Source organism: Melanaphis sacchari, unplaced genomic scaffold (assembly GCF_002803265.2).
Source record: "Melanaphis sacchari strain LSU unplaced genomic scaffold, SCAv2.0 Contig44_pilon_pilon, whole genome shotgun sequence".
NCBI lineage: Eukaryota > Metazoa > Arthropoda > Insecta > Hemiptera > Aphididae > Melanaphis > Melanaphis sacchari.
Window position 1 is genome coordinate 2,072,394 of NW_020271295.1, and position 17,644 is coordinate 2,090,037.

The following is a 17,644-nucleotide window of genomic DNA, read 5'->3' on the forward strand; positions in this document are numbered from 1 at the left end:
ATAAGATGGAAATAGTTCCTTATGGCCGTAGATGTTTTTTGACGAGTACAAATCATTTTTAGAATTAAAATCAGAATTTGTTAACTTAGTTTATTTATTTTTTTTAACACCAAGTAAATTTCTGTGAAATTTGTGTATAAAATAGTTCATATAGTTCTGTTAAGAAAAAAATAAAACAAAGCATTATACTATTAGACATTTATAGTAATATAGTTATTTTAAAATATATAGTTACTAGTTTTCAATATCATGCATAATAGTTATTATCCATAACATATATAAATAGGTAGATAAGTAATTTAAATGTTAACTATATTATTTTTTATAAATATTTACTTTTAGAGGAAATCACAATTAGTACACTACCTAAATATTGATTTTTCAAATATATTATCCCTCAAAATAAGCATTTTCCAAGATTTACGAGATGTTTTAAAATGTAAAGATTTTTTATAACCCCTCGGTATAATAATATAATATCCATGTTTTATTTTATTTTATCACCGACGTTTTCTCGTCTTACGATCACTAACGCCTTTTTCAGACGCAAAGTACTATGCCCCTGTAATCTTCAACATTAGAATGTCAAGTAGGTATAAAGTATACTTTCAAAAAATAAAAAAATAAATTATGCCATTCTCGTACCTTTATCGTAAAATAAAGCTGACTATATTAGAATACCGCACACTAAACAAAATTGCTCCAACAGATAACAAGGGTTGTCCAACACTCAGGTATATAAATAAAACTTTGAAAAAAAAAACATTTAAAAATTTAAAATATACAAATTTTGAACACTACTTTGTATAAGTGTTAATACGTGTAAATATTAAATATAATAATATGCATTTTATAGTACCCAAAAATATTACATTGTTGTTTTCTATAATACTATTTTAGGACTTAGTGAAATGTGAACGATTCTGGGAAATATAACACGATAATTAGTGTTCACTTTTAGTGGGTCAGTTCTAACTGGTGCGGTCGGGAAAGTTTTTGAAATATTTCGTTCACATTAGTACTCTCATGACCCTTAATTTTGACATAAATTACAATGATTTATTCTCTTTCCAATTGGATTATTTATCATTGGATAAAATGTATTTTTAGTATCCAAAACTGTCAGAAATTTTAGTTTTCGTCCCAAACACTACAAAACGCCATTGGGGTTCTATCTGATAATTGGAGTATGAAATGTGATGAGGAATTAAGTTCTCAAGTTTAACATGCTCGGGAGATATTAACACATTTGCTATTAATATCCATTTCCATACCATAAGTTCGTATTATTAGAACTACACAATTAGTTAGTACATAATAGTTTTACTCGCATAATTTTATGTAAGAATTTACTCAAATGAAGGATTATAATTTATTTAGAAAAGATACTGTTAACAAAAATTTGAAACTATTTAGATTATACAATAAAAAAAAAAAAAATAATAATATGTAATTTAGGTGAAATTTATAGTTATTAATAATAATTTACACTAACTGTGTACATATTTATTAATCAATAATAACTAAACAATGCATTTAAATGATTGAATGTCGAGATGTCGAATATACTCATTATATTATGATTTATGATATAATTGTTAATACAAACAAATAAACATAAATATCGACATAAATAATTAATATTGCGTTTAAAAAAATTTAAATACTCCAAAAAATGTGTATGAATGGTTGGTTAATTTTTTGAATAGGTAATGATATGTCAATACCTACTTAAAATAGTAAAGTGCTAAATATTATTGTCATTCAGTATACCGCTTTTTTTTTTTTTTTTTAGTGACATGGTTTGTTCGTATTAGTTGGTTATTTAGTACTTATTTTTTTTTTTTTTTGGTTTTTATATTATATTTTTGGCTGTAGTAGTGATTACGCTTCAAAAGTATTTGAGTTAAAGATTTAAAATTTTATATATTATATATTTACCATTTTATGTACTTATTATCATAAAAGAGAGCTACGAAACGAAACAAATTCTTTAACTTCGAAAAAATACTAATTTCTTAACAGCTGACTAATAAAAAAAAATAAAAAAAAAAAAAAAAATAGAAAATTTAAGCTTATTGTTCATTATAATATTTATCATATACTAATATGACAAATACGATGGTTTTTCAGTCTAAAATACTAAAAAGAAGATAAGTTTTTTAAAACATCCCGAAGTTAAAACCATTGTACATGGTAAATAATGTAAAATTATGGTGAATAAAAATGTATTATATGTGTTGTAAATTTATACGCAATTTATTTTTCATTTCATCCAACTTATTGTATGAAATGGGAATACTGATAGTGGGTTTAAATGCAGAAAATAAAATAAAGAAAAAGTCATGTTATGAACATAAAAAAATTCTTATTATACTTACATAATAAAAAAAAAAAATAATAAATATTTTTGAAAAACATTTCGAGGGTTAGCCCGCTACTTCACTTGTATACGTGCTTGTTTACACGAGGTAACTACTTACTGCTTATGAGTTACTCAACTTCTTGTCATTGTTATCCGTTTTGTCTTCAAAAAATCACAGAATTCACCTCTTTATAAGTTATAACTGATCCCAGGTAGTGTATTTTTAAACGCATCATTAACCTTACTATAAAATTAGTGTTATAATTCTGGTTAAAATTAATATTTCTCTGGACAAAATAATTAGTGAAATAGATGTCAATTCAAAAATACTTGTACGTGAATAAATTATTTTTGTGAACTGTACGAAAAAATTAATATTAATGGGTAATACATATAATTTGAGTAATTATAATACCTTGATATAATTTACATTAGGTTATCGATATTAATTAGTCTTATTACCATGTAATACTTTCTAAGTAGCTTGTTCATTCTTTTCAACAGTTTTTATAAATATTTTAATTTTTGTTTTTTATTATCTTGTCAAAAAAATTTATCCTCTTAACAATATTACTTATCAAAACATTCTCGAGAAATCGTTAAGTGTTTCCTGATAAAACAGTTAGTACATACCTACTGTATAATAATTACATTTATATTTCAAATAATTTTATAAGGTATATTTGTTAACTTCGTATAACTTAAATCAATCGGTTTAAGTATACACTATACATCCAAGCAAGTACCATACAATTATATTTAGTAAAAAGTTGAATAAAATCATAGTTTAATCAAAATTTACCATTTGACCATTTCAGATTATTGAATATTTTCAAAGAAAACAATGAATTTATTTAAACTTTAGAATAGTTTGTTTATACAAAATATAAGCATTTACTGGACTTCTTGATTTTGTTTTTAGTTTAAACTAATTTTAATCTTAAAAGCATGTTATAAAATATTTAGGTTTAATATAAAATATTAAAAAAATAAGAGAATATTAAAAAACTAAGTTCTAACTTAAAGACAAACTTTCTAACTTTCTATCTTTTTTTTTTTTATATGAAACATTGTTTTTTAACAACTGAATTGGCATATTGAATTATATATTTTGGGACTTAAAACCGTGTTTGAAATAATTGTAACTAATTCTTTAATATGAGATAAAATCCAATTTAATTCTTGGTAAAATTATCAAAAATTAGTCATATTTTATTGAAAATCTCTATCTCATAGTTCAAATTAAAATATTTTTTTAAAAGAGTGAGTAGTAAGTATTACTCGTTTATAGGAAATGAGCTTTCGGTCCGTAGCTCTCTTTTATGTCATCTCATATTATCATAGTACAACCCGCTGTGTGTCGGTAAAATGTTTTTATTTATATTATTATTATTATTTTTTAATAATAACCGAACCAATGAAATATGCATAAGAGTCGTTTTGCAGGTAGACTTGAGACACATGGACGAAAAGGTTGGTTCGAACATCGTCGACGTCGGAGTGGATCTCTCAGAATTTTACATGTCGGTCGAATGGGACATACTGGAAGTACCAGCGGTCAGGTAATATATTAAAAATAATTAAAAGTGCGTAAAGAAATGCATAAGTTATGAAAAATAAAATACTCACATATGTTTACAAGCGTGTGTGTTTCTGGTGAGTACGGCCTGAATCGAAACGCACGATTCTTGTAAAGGCACTCATAAATTATTCAACATTACATGAACCATATATATATATATATTTACCTTGGCCACTTTCTATGGGTCACAAACACTAACTCTATACGACGTACTATATAGCTGTAGTAAACGGCTGACGATCGTAAACGATAAAGACGCCTTTCTCGTTAAAAAAAAAAAGTAAAAACAAAAAAATAACAACAAATACGATTCTATTTCTTTTATTTTATATAATATAAATTCTATGTTTAAAATGATTCCGTAAAAAACTCTCATAAATCGATAGTATTGTTCCAAAATCGCAATACATGATAATGTATAAAAGTATGTGTCAGCATATTGTAACAAAATCCTTTTTTAGGAATTTGTAATAAAAACATGTGTAAAATATAATATATTATCATTTTTTACTTATATAATAAACTACAAGAAAAAAACAACGAATTGTTCACGCTCAAAGATTTCCGATTACTTATTTTTATTTTTGTTATTACTCTAAAAAAATAAACGAATACATTTTAATGGGGCGGAAAGTTTTTTTTTATTTACATTACGATGTGCTTTATAAAGTCAAGAATCGTAGTTAACTTAGATTTTGGCCCTCGAACTCATTTTTTTTCGTTTCGAATAAAAACTTTTTTTTGCTTTTAGTAATATTTCGATGTTGAAGTTATTTTCGTGGATAAGAAAGAATAACATTCTCCATTATATTTCCATTATTTTACGGGATTTCTATTCTATTCATTTCGGTGGTTATATAATAACTGTTTGAGACTACTAAGATTTATTTATATTTTAATTTGTTTAAAAATAAAACTTCAAGTTTACTATTTGCTACTTATATACGAATGTTTAAGAATAGTGATGGCTTAAATTTATTTTTTTATTCTTATGATAATTATTATTTTCACTCGCATCAGACCTGTAAAATATTTTAACGGATACTAAAATATTTAAATATTCCTCAATGACTATTTATATACGTATTTTCGTTTCAATTGGTTTCAATAATTATATGTATTATAGATTATAGATTTGTCTATAAGTGCCTAATAGGAAAATGCCATATTTATAACCATTACATTTTGGTGACAGTCGTGTAGTAAGGAAAATAATATTTTATACTTATACACGTCATTTCTAACTCAATATTTTGAACAGTAACATAAATAACAATTATAAATTTATTAATGAGTCATGGCCGTTGTGGTTTTCACGGATTAATATTTTTTTATAGATAATAATGTTAAAAGTAATAATCGAATATTCGAATGATTTGATAACGTTGTCCTTAACTAATTCATGACGTGTATACGTATATGATCATGCTTAAGAAGAGAATGGATCAATGAAACCTAAAAAACTTGACCTTATCACTTAAATGTTATAAATTGTTTAAAATAAATAATAAATTGTCCATAATATATCCAATGAAGTTATTATAATATCTATATAATATTATAATTAATTAAATATGTTATAAATGAAAAATACTTAACATTATTTTCAATTTAACTATCGATCTTATTTTACACAATTACCCGAAAAAATATTTTTACTGGCGGTTTAAAATATTAGGTATTATACGCTGTCACGAGAATAAATTTTTAGTACTGAGAACATTTTCTAAGTGTGATTTTTAGTACATCGAGTTTGAACTAAGTTTTACAATCGATGCATATCTTATTAATTTATTTAAGTCGAAAAAATTGTAATATAATTTCGTTAAATGGCTAAATATGACACATACTGGTTATATTATACGTATATATCTATTATTTTATACTTGAAAAATATTTTGATTTCCATACATTTCTTTGCCTTCATACTAATTATACTCGATATTTGAACATTAAAATAATTTAATGAGAGATTAATAGAAGATAGTTTTTTTTTTTTTTTTAAATTAAAGACTTCTCTATGCCAATACTATGTAACATAAATATTTTTTAAATATACCTATAGGATATAAAATTAACTTATGATATCATAAAAAAAAAAAAAAAAATGATTCATTTTAGTTTATTCCTTTATTTTTTGATCTTGTCTACTTATTTTCTGATTGAAGTATACATACAAAAAATTGCAATATTAGAAAAATTAATAATAATTTAAGCGAAACTATATTTTATTACTCTAGTTTTGTAAGCGTTCTTGCGTTCTTTTAGGGAAAAAATGTCAAGTGAGAGCCTTTTATATGTTCGTGATCTCAAAAATGTAGGAAGGAAAATTGAAACCTCTTGAGTCCCACCCCTTTATAATCCCATGTGTAGTAGACAAATGTACGTATATACATATTATACGTATATATACGTATAATACTATATTATATTATATAAGTGTTATTACACATAAGTTTAATCATGCAAAGATCTAAAGAATGTTCACGGCCCTCGAATTTAAACATTTAACACTGTTTTCTGAGATTGTAACCTCAAAATTTTAACCACTTTCATATTTCATACATGCAATTATTATTGTGTACAAAGAAAATTATTTTAATATAAATTTTTCTATTTTACTTAACACGTATATCGCATATAACTATATATATTTGCATAGTCAGTACTATAACATAATATTGAATAACATATTTCAGCCCACGAAAGTTATTTTTAAAACAAAAAAATAGTGTTAAATCTATATTGATAAACAATTTTATGTCATCCTGGAGCTTTTTCTATAGTCCGCAAATCTATGTATTACGTTTTCTCCAAAATAGATTATAAGTATTATGACATACGGTTCTAGAACGAAAACGTATACAATTTAATCGAAACGCGATAAAAAACAAACAAAATTAAGTATGTATTGTTTGTTATGAAAATTCTTCCCTATAAACCGTCTCAACTATAATATTGCAATTTATTTCTATTTTAAATTCTTTAATTGGTCCACTTATTTCCCTCTTAACCTAGGTTTTACATAAACGTTAATCTCAATAGTTAATATTTTATTTATTATTCAATAATTATTCATTATATTATATTTTTTATATACTTTTTTATTGTGCAAACAGTCTTATCTTTTATTTTATTTTATATTTACTACCATGTAAGATATTCATAAGTTACTATGTATAATATTATTAACCAAATATACGTTTATTTTAATTAATTGTCGAGCTATAATAGTTTATTACTGAAAGTTATTTATAAAAAAAAAAAAAAATTATCTTTTATAGGAACGAAAAGATCTATCCATGTTGTGACGAACCGTATTTAGACATAACGTTTAATATAACCATGAGGAGGAAAACACTTTTCTATACGGTAAACATCATCATCCCATGCATGGGAATCTCGTTCCTCACAGTTTTGACGTTTTACTTGCCATCGGACAGCGGTGAAAAAGTAAGAATTTTTTATTACAATCATTGTATATCACTATTATATTTTATACACCTATTATTATAAGCAATCCCTATAGATTATGACGCATACACACAGAAAAAATTATTATAATAGGTATTGTCGTATGGGTTTGTAGTCTATGAAATATTAACGTTAGACTATTTATTTATTTATTTTTTTATTTTTTTTTTTTTTTTTAGTTGTCACTTTTATCGTTTAACTATTAATATTAAGTTTACAATTGATTTAATGTGGGCATTTATCACACTGAAATGAATCTTATATTACAGAATTATTTATTGAAATGTTTATTGTATTGAAACAACAACTCTGTGACATAACTGCTTTGTTTAGTTTAAAAACTAAAAAAAATGACAAGGTACAACAATAATATATATAACTAAAAAAAAAAAAAAAAAAAAATGCTCTGAACAGATAATTATTTTTAACGATTGAATGCAAATAAATTAAAGGTATTAAAATCATTGTGTAATATTATATAAAATTCATCATCATTTTTAAGCTATTGATTACTCCTCAGTAACAATGATAATATTAATTATACGCATTATCTAATATTTCCAATTGTGTTTGATAAATGCTGTCAGATGTGGTGATGGGAACGAATAATAATACTATTATTATTTGACTAAGGAAAGGATGAGAAGGATGAGTTGTGTCAATTAGAATTTTCATCTACGATTTAATCGACTTTGCATTATGATGGCTAATCTAATTCATACATTAATTACGTTTAACACGAAATTAGTGGCTTAAACGAAAACGCCACTATAGTTTCTCTCCATGTTTTTACATTGATCACATAATTGATCGAGACACGACACGGATAATTTCTCTCCGGTCCTAAAAGTTGTGATAGGAAACGTGACCCAACAAGCGAAATCACTTGGGCAAAGTAGTTACGTATTCGGTCTATGTTTATTAAAACGACTTTTTAGACAAGTTGGTATTGTACTCACATAACTTTCCATCAGAAAGTGTCCAAGTTTCCACAATCGATCTCGATTAAATACAAAAATCAAATTTAACAATATTTAACAAACCAATTTTTCGTTTTTTAATAAAAAAAATAATATGATATACACGTTGTTTTTACCAAGCGTGTTCAGCGCTCATTTCCTTTCTCTTCTCCAATAATGCAGTTACTCAAAATCTGATTTTTTAATTTTTAAATATACTTTAAAACCATATTTTCAAATTATTGAGATTTTCGGTACTACTTAAGCAGTATTCTGTAGAAATACAAACTGGTGTTTATTCAAGACAATTCTTCTTTTATGCAGTATATTATTTAGCAGATAATTTATCTGAGAATGTTGACATATCAAAATAAACATTGTATTAATAGTTTTGGGTCTTACAATTATATATAGTTAGGATCCAATGTTCAAGTTTCTATTATAATGAGCTTGGAAACTTTGGGAAGTATGGTAATTTAACAAAGTAAATAGTTTATACCGATCAATCAACATTTTCAATTTATAAAAATGGTTCAAGTATAACAAATCTTAGTTCCAATGTAACATCTATTTTATCATCTTTTTTTAATTATTTTTAAACCGTTTTCTAATACTATTGTCCTTAATATAAAAATTTTAATAACTATAAAATACTTATATTCAAATTCTGAATTAGGCACATCAGAATTTTTAAGAAAATCATTCTATAAATGTATAAAAACCATGCTGTAAACAGTTAAAAAAAGTAGTTCTTGTTTTAAAAACAGATGTTTATATTATCAAGGTATTCTTTTCAAATAGTAAAAAATCTAAATAATTATAAAATATTATCTTTAAACATATTTAAAAATTCTAAAAACCATAATTTGTATACATCCATTGTCAAATGAAAAACTTCTGAAGTGGTAAGCTGCTTGGTGAATTACTCTGTAATATAATTTTGAATCCACATGATTCCGATTTAAATTTTTTAGTTAAATTAAATGCCTAATGGTTACATACTTCATAGTAAAATATTTCCATTTTAATTCAATGACTGTATTAAATTTGTGTTTACTTGTTAGTGTATTGCGTTTATATTTAAAAATTTTTATCGCTCCTTGTATTCATAAATTCGCGAGCGTAAACTATTTAATAACTATATAAATAAATAGATAAATTAGAGATGCATAGATGTTGATGGGGTTACTTTTAAATCAAATAAATACTAGTTTATAATAACGTAATATAAGCTTAATTTTATTTTTGTTTCTTCAAGAATATTTAATTTACAAGAAAGGTATTACGATTTCGATGTTTATGTCATCATCTATTTTAACCGTATTTCGTATTCAACTCAGTTCGTATTAATTACACATAATACGTTGACTATTATTTATCGCTATCACGCATAATATAACTGTCTACTCAATTAATATACAGGACATGGGACGAACATTATTGATCAACCTTCAACCATATACTAATATTGTATCGAATCATATATTATGTTGGGTCGACCACAGTCTAAAAATAATATATCTAAATATTCTAAACATGAGATATTTGTAAACGATTTTCAGTATTACTACTGTTTGAACAATTTCCAATAGCAAAACCAACTTTTTTTTTTATATAAAGACGGTTTTTGTTGGATTTTAGGAAAAAAAAACATGAAAACATGGCTTATATGCATTTAGTATATATTCAGATTCACGTGAAAACATTAAAGCTCTATTTTTTATTATCATATTATTATCTAATACACACCACGGTCGTTGTATACGGTATACCGCTGAATATTTCAGCAATATGTGCTCTTCCAGGTTACTTTTTTTTATATAAACACACAGATATTAACGTATAAGACTCTCGTATACATACTGTATAGAGACACGTCTTAAGTGCTTTTGCTTTTGAAATAATATCCTGGACATAGTACTTTTTTCGACCGTGCATTTTTCCATGTATAATATCTAAACTGTTTTCAAGTACTTACTACTCTTCAAAATATAACTTTTTTATAATCAGGCATACATATTATATCGTTGTATTATAATGTTTATTGATCTATGTTAAACTTACATTTTAAATTTGTAAAACTATTTTAAAAATGTACTTCTTATTCACACGTTCATAATATAACATATCAAAACTATGTACTTTATAGTGTAATAATATTATGGTTTGAAAATACACATTTATTTTACGATCAATAAACGTAATCATTATTGCGTATCATTATAATACAGCTATAACTTGGATTATTTAAATTAAAAATGTATTAAAAACTTTTATTTTATTTATGTTAATTGATATAATTTAATGTGAATGTAAATAATTTAAATCATTTGAGTAAGTACTCGTATTAAAGTATATGACTATAATTATTTATAAATTAAATTTTATCAAAAAAAAAATATATTTTATTCGATAGATTTAAGGCATTCACTGCCGATAAATATAAAGTTCAAATGCATAGGGTTTAAAATATTACTACTTTCTTATAATACATATAGTATAATTTTAAAAGTTTATTTGAAAAGTTGAGTAATATTATATATACATTCAGTTGACATTTTAATCGGTATAGCGTACGAAATACGAAATGAGTTATAGTGCAAAAGTCAATAACACAAATTTAAGTAAATTATAGATTTTAGATAACGGATTTATTATCTACTTTATTCGTTCCACGTAAGATTCCATATTTCTTGCAGTTTATTCGAGTCATACAAATGTTATGATAATATTAAACTCAACCAAGTTAGCCGTTTTTTGTAGGCAAGAATAATGACTAGGACGGTCGTACTGTATGCGAAAATCGATCGGACGTGTGATTTATGATAATGTCTAGACCTCAGACATCCTGCGATAACTGAACGCCACATCAGCTGTGTGCCTGTATACGTATACTTTATTATAATATTTCGTTTAGATTACGTCGGAATATAGGTTGTCGTATTATTTCCGAAATTTCTGGTCTGCTAAGGCCAAGGCATTATAAAAATAATTAAATAATAATAATAATAATAATAATAATAATAATAATAATAATAAATTAAATCATGGTTCAACGGAATAAGTTATAATTATAAGTATTATTTCTTATGAATCGTTCCGCTGGCATTGTAAATTTGAATTTAAGCCGTAATTATTACTATCGTCTTAATATGAAACTCATTTGGAAAACAACTATATTTTTGTTTGAAACAAATGTTTTCATTACTTCTTTATTGTTATAGTCTTTAAAAAAACCAAACACTACTACTCTACTCAATAAGCCATTTTGGGTAGGTGGGTAGGTAGTTATTAATCTTTTTTATCTCTCATAAATTAATTACAACACTTTGTATTTTTTTTACTGTGGGCAACGTCGTAATAATATAAAATAGGTACGGTGTTGAATTTAATTTCTTTTTATTCGTTGTCATTTACGTGTTTATGCCATAATAATAATTTGTAATAAACTACTAAAATAAAAGCCCGATTGCTCATCAAGTACAAAAACAAATAGAAAGAGGTTTAAGATTAGATAAATTTTGATGATGACACAGTCATAATATAAGTTTATATTTTTACCTTTTAAACGATTGCAACATTACTGAATTGATATCATATAGTATGCTTTTTATAACATACTTTTTAATTATTTTTTTTGGTAGTAATCGACGAGAGTTGTGTGATATAAAAATGTCTAATTTACATATTATCTTAAAAACCTTATCGTGTGCTTTTCTTATTTATTTCGTTGCTATATTTTATGGTTGCAAGGGTTTTTGTTGAAAAATATTAATAATTATCGATGACTTACATAGTTATAGCAGTGATAACTTAGGCTTAACAAATAATGAACCACTGTGATTATATCATACAAAACCAGAAACTTGTGTAATCCAAAGCATTTTCTATAAGCCGATAAAGAAGTTTTACAGCTCAATCAAATATGTTCCGAGTTTCAAATTATCTGTAATTGGAGTAGAAATAATTGAAATAAATTTATTAATTTTTCTATTTAAAAATAATTATAAAAATCCAAACGACTTATAGAATTAAAATAATATAATTATTTCATATAATTTAGTAAGGTATTGTAAATTATGTAATATTTATTACAATATTATAACGAAAATACCTATTCATCGATAAACATCAAAATATCGTCAAATTTTGTACGAGTAGTGCTGCTGTAGATTAACGTACAATCAATATGTGTGTGTAATTTAATTTCTAAAATTGAGTATAAATAATTATTAAGGAGGTGGTATTTTTTTTTTTTTAATTCGTCACAAAAATAAATCATTTTAAAATACATTTGTATTTTTCTTGATACACTTTACACTAGCTAATTATTTTAATACTAATGACTCTATTATTCAAATAGGGAGAAATGTACATCAATCAGTTAAAATGTAATGATTTAATTTTTATTTGGTACCTACAATATTCATCAATACAAATAAAAATGTGTGCAAATATGTAATGTAATATAAATAATTTAGTGGTTTGGATAACTTTCAAAAGTTATAACATGTATGTAATATGTTATATTCTTGTATAGATAAAACAATGTTATTTTAATCTACATTTTGTCTAACAATGTGGTACCAGAAGATATTTAAAGATAAAATAGTACTTTAATTGTTATAAAATTAATAAAATAAGAACTATGTAGTTCTTAATATTAATTAAAGTCTGCAAAAGCTTAAAGATAAGCTAAGATGAGATTTATAATTCAGAAAACGTTTACAAACAAATTAACTAAATTTAATGACATGATTTAAGTTATTTGTACTTTTGCAAATACAATTAATGATCAGGGTCTTCTTATTTAGACGTTATTATCACTGTGAAAAAAATTTAAAAAATAAAAAACTATACAATAGCTGCAGAGAATTAATTCACATTAGTAAAATAAAAAAAAACAAGATGCACAAAAAAACCATTCAAAAACAATATTTTAACTTGTATATTAACATTATATACATTATACATGTATTCATATACATGACTTGTTCTATACTCTTCTAATAATATGTAATTATCCGATATTTTTGTTCAAACACAATCATTTAGAATGTGTATAACTAATTATTTGTTTTTGGACGCATGAACTTAATTTACCATCTAATCGACCATTATATGGAATACAAAATATCTTATTCATAAATATTTTAACACAAGTATAATAATTTAATTAACTAGATTTTTTAATGTAAATCAATTGATTGATAAGTCATATATTATTTTATGATTAATCAGCATTAGCTGTAAAATTTTGAAATAGAGCTGTTGCAATGAACGTATATAAACATGCTTTGTGATTACATCAGTGGTTACATTTTTATTATTTCATTGTTTTTATGTCTTTTAACTCGTACATTAAAACCCTATTTTTTGAGTTTAATAGAACTTATATAATATTACCTAAGGGACATACACTTTCAAACTTCCATATTAAACAAATTAAATCATATATGTAGTTGAAAATTTGGGTGATTTAGTAAAAAATAGATCATAGTAAGTTCTAATATTTTGAAGCATAAAATGGTGGTACTAAAACAAAAAATAAAAATATATTCATTTGCTTTTCAACTCACAAAAATAACCTATAAGTGAGTAAAATAAACACAATTACTTAGTTTAAAAATAAAGAGCGCACTAATATACATAAATATATTCATATTACAAAATAACCATAACCAAGTAGCAACGCGGCGGTAGTGGTGGTGGTGGCTTAGATCAAAAGATGAACACCAAAGCATAAGTATAAGCGTATGCACAAATGTGGTAGCAAAAAAGGTAAAAATAAATGTACATAAATATATGAATAAAAATAAAAACGATATTAAAGGAGGCCCCCGTGAGCGAATGAAAAATTTGTTCTTTTTCGCTCATGTTGACACGTTATATCAGCTACCGAGTGATTATTGTTACGGGGCCGCGGGCTACCCGCAGAGCGACTGGTGTGGTGTGCATGAGTAGTGAAAAGAGGGTTGGACGACACGGCGTGTTCTCTTCCGAGGCCATATAATATCACACCGACGACGGGTTAAAGAAAGAAAAATAACGAGCTCGTCAAAAATGACTAATGGTGACTGTTTGGATGGAATCCCTCCCCGTTTCTTGTGATGGACGTGTGTTAAAAATGACAACGTTCCGTTTTCCTCCACTGCAATGTCGACGAATTCTTACGTGAGGAAATAATAAACGTATATTATAACAACGGTATATTATAATAAAAAGTAGGTATAATATAAATATAAATACGAATAGATTGGTACGCTGAAAAACTTTCACTTATATACTTAATCTAGGTACTAGAACATGCAACGATATAATTGTATTTTATTTTTTTTACACTTTGAATTAATTTTCTTCCTATAATTTAATATAAATAAACGTTTCTAGTTTCGATAAGAACATTATTATAATGCCCCTTCTTTATCATGCGTGTAATACACTATAAAAGATCTCTATTTACGTTTTACTTAGTAGGTACCAAACATAACAAAAATTAAAAAAAAATATTGCATCCAAATTGGTTTCCAATATTCTAGACAACACACATCCTAATCAGTTTTGATAAATATTAATAAATGTATACATTTACAATTTTTTACGTAAATATAAAATTCATTAAAATAGAAAAAAATTAAATAAACTTACTGTAGTAAAATATTTTTAACTTGGATATTAAAAAAAGTTCTAAAATATAATTCGTATTCTTAAATAAATTATTTAAGTTTAATTGTTGATTAATGTGTGATATGTGACGATGATAAGAAACTTAATATTCAAAAATTAAGCAAGAGTTCAAAAAATAAAATTGAAATTGCTTTTAAAATAATCTAAGAACCATTTCCAATAACCTGTAACAATAAATTAGACAAGCTACTAAACCATTCATAAATTCATAAAAACCTAGGAACCATTAAATTTGGAAATTTCGGAACCAATTACGTTTCATAGTTACCAGAAAAAATTTGTTCCAAACAAAAGATATATTATATAATAAACACTTGTTCAAATTGTGTTTTTAAAACTCAATTTAGATTAATAAAAAAAAAATTAACAACTTTCAAATACATATTTATTTTCAATATCCTTTTTTTGAAATGTGAAATTAAAAACATGAGTTTAAATTGAAAAACGATATAAAACATAAAATATATAATATGGATATGATATGATAATCTAAATAAATTATTGAGAAGCGAGTATTTCATATTTAATAAATATATATATATATATATATATATATATATATACTTATATTAAAACGTAGGAGACAAAATATATATTTAATATTTTGCAGATTTTATAATGACATATATTATAATAGGCTTACTTATATCGAATTTTGTTAGCGTCGTTTCTAAGTGAAAAATCATACATTTTGATTACTAATTACATACATCAAATAATTCACTAATGAATCAAAGAAGTTAGAACTTAATGTTAGGTATCAATGTAAATTATAATATTATTATGTTAGTATTTTTTTCATATTATCATTATTATTATTATTATTATTATTATTATATTTATGATATTTTTTTCAATTGATGGAAAAGAAAATGGACCTTGTCTCCGTCATTTCACAGCGATGATAAATTACTAATACAAACTATAAACACACGTCGTCCATTCTTCACCCAGTAATCACGAGTGTGTGTCCATATAAGGGTTGAAGGATAGGATGATTATATATAATATTATATCATTACAGACGTCGTCACCGCAGCCGTCGACGTGATTCTTTGTTGCCCGACTGACGCCATTGGCGGCCACTATACGATATGCGTAGTCGTTTCCGGAGAAATTCGACCGGAATTTAAAAACGACCTGTCCTCTTATCCCCGAGTAAGATAGATTTTATATGAAACTTGGTTAGATTCGTATACACAAAGTTGTAGGAAAGTATTTTTTTAGATAAAAGAATATATTGATAAACGTTATTTTTTAAAATCGTGAATATTACACGTGGTATATTCGTACAAACACCTAATGAACCATATCTTCTTTATATAATCTTTTTATGGTGTGTTTTTATTGTTTTTAATATGAAATACTTACTATTATAGCATAGATTAGATATACAAAAATATAAAAGTATACAATATTGTGTATTGAATCTTAAATGCTATTAGGCTTATGTAAAAACAATACCTCGGTAAAGTCGGAGTTCTAAATTGACTATCGTCTTATTATAATTAATACTAATATCATTTAGCAAACAATTTTTTTTTCATTAATTCGTTCAAAGTATATTGATAGTTTATTTTTGCCCATTTAATAATAATTGTATTGTTAAACTAATATGATTATCATATACGTATATCATTAATGACAACTGTATGAAACATGTATTTATTTTAATGAGTATCTTTTGGTATGAAACAATTTGAAAATAATATTATGTTTTGTTTATAAAAACCTAAACAAAAATTATTTAACATGTGCAACTAAAAAAGAAAAAGAAAAATATCCAATACAATTAAAATCAATACAATTTAAATAACCTGTTTCTGTAATATAATTATCAAGTAAATATTTTAACTCACAGAAAGTGTAGCTTACGATAATAACTTGTAATTCACACTTGTATCATGATTTTAATAAAATTTACATTTCAGTTGTTTAAAAATAATCAATAAGACACAACTGAAGTATAGAATCTCTGAACTTAACGTAATAAAAATGTATTGTAGCTTATAAAAAAAAATTCCATTGTTTCGTTTCACCTCATCGGTTTACGCTCTTATTTATAAACACGTTTATTATAATAATAGTTTGAGAATGTTACTCAAGACACACTTAGATGTGCACTAAAGATAAATGTTAAATTAATTTAAACTATAACCAAAATATCTATTTGTTTGTTTGTTTATTTATTTTTTTTTTTTTTTGATGGCAGATATTTATGAAATATATCACAGTGTTTAATAATATAATGTTTAGAGTTATTTCCATTTTAAACCAAACTTTATGAAAAGACTCTTCAAAATATATTTGTAAGCTGAGTTGGAGGGCTATGAAAAAAAATCAATGGATTTGCCATAACTTATCTTAAAAACGTACAAGAGGTTCGACTTATTGCTAATATAGTTGTGCAGTATTAATAAATACGACAAACTTGGCATTCGATAAAATTTAAGATGGAACAGTCCACTCGTTATTAACTTCAGAAAAAACTATTGAATAGTCCCTGGTTTTTTTTTTTTAAATTATGAAAAATATATACTTATATATTATATATAATATATACTTATATATTATATA

At 24.7% G+C, this 17,644-nt stretch overlaps 1 protein-coding gene across 3 annotated transcripts in view; it reads left to right on the forward strand.

Moving 5' to 3' along the window:
• LOC112598045 (acetylcholine receptor subunit alpha-like) overlaps positions 1 to 17,644 on the forward strand; it is a 163,758-nt gene that overhangs the window by 113,716 nt on the left and 32,398 nt on the right. For all 3 annotated transcript variants that reach the window (XM_025344370.1, XM_025344372.1, XM_025344371.1), the window contains exons 6-7: positions 3,812 to 3,927; positions 7,232 to 7,400. In XM_025344370.1, coding sequence (XP_025200155.1) covers positions 3,812 to 3,927; positions 7,232 to 7,400 — 285 coding nt within the window. The remainder of the gene's footprint in view (positions 1 to 3,811; positions 3,928 to 7,231; positions 7,401 to 17,644) is intronic.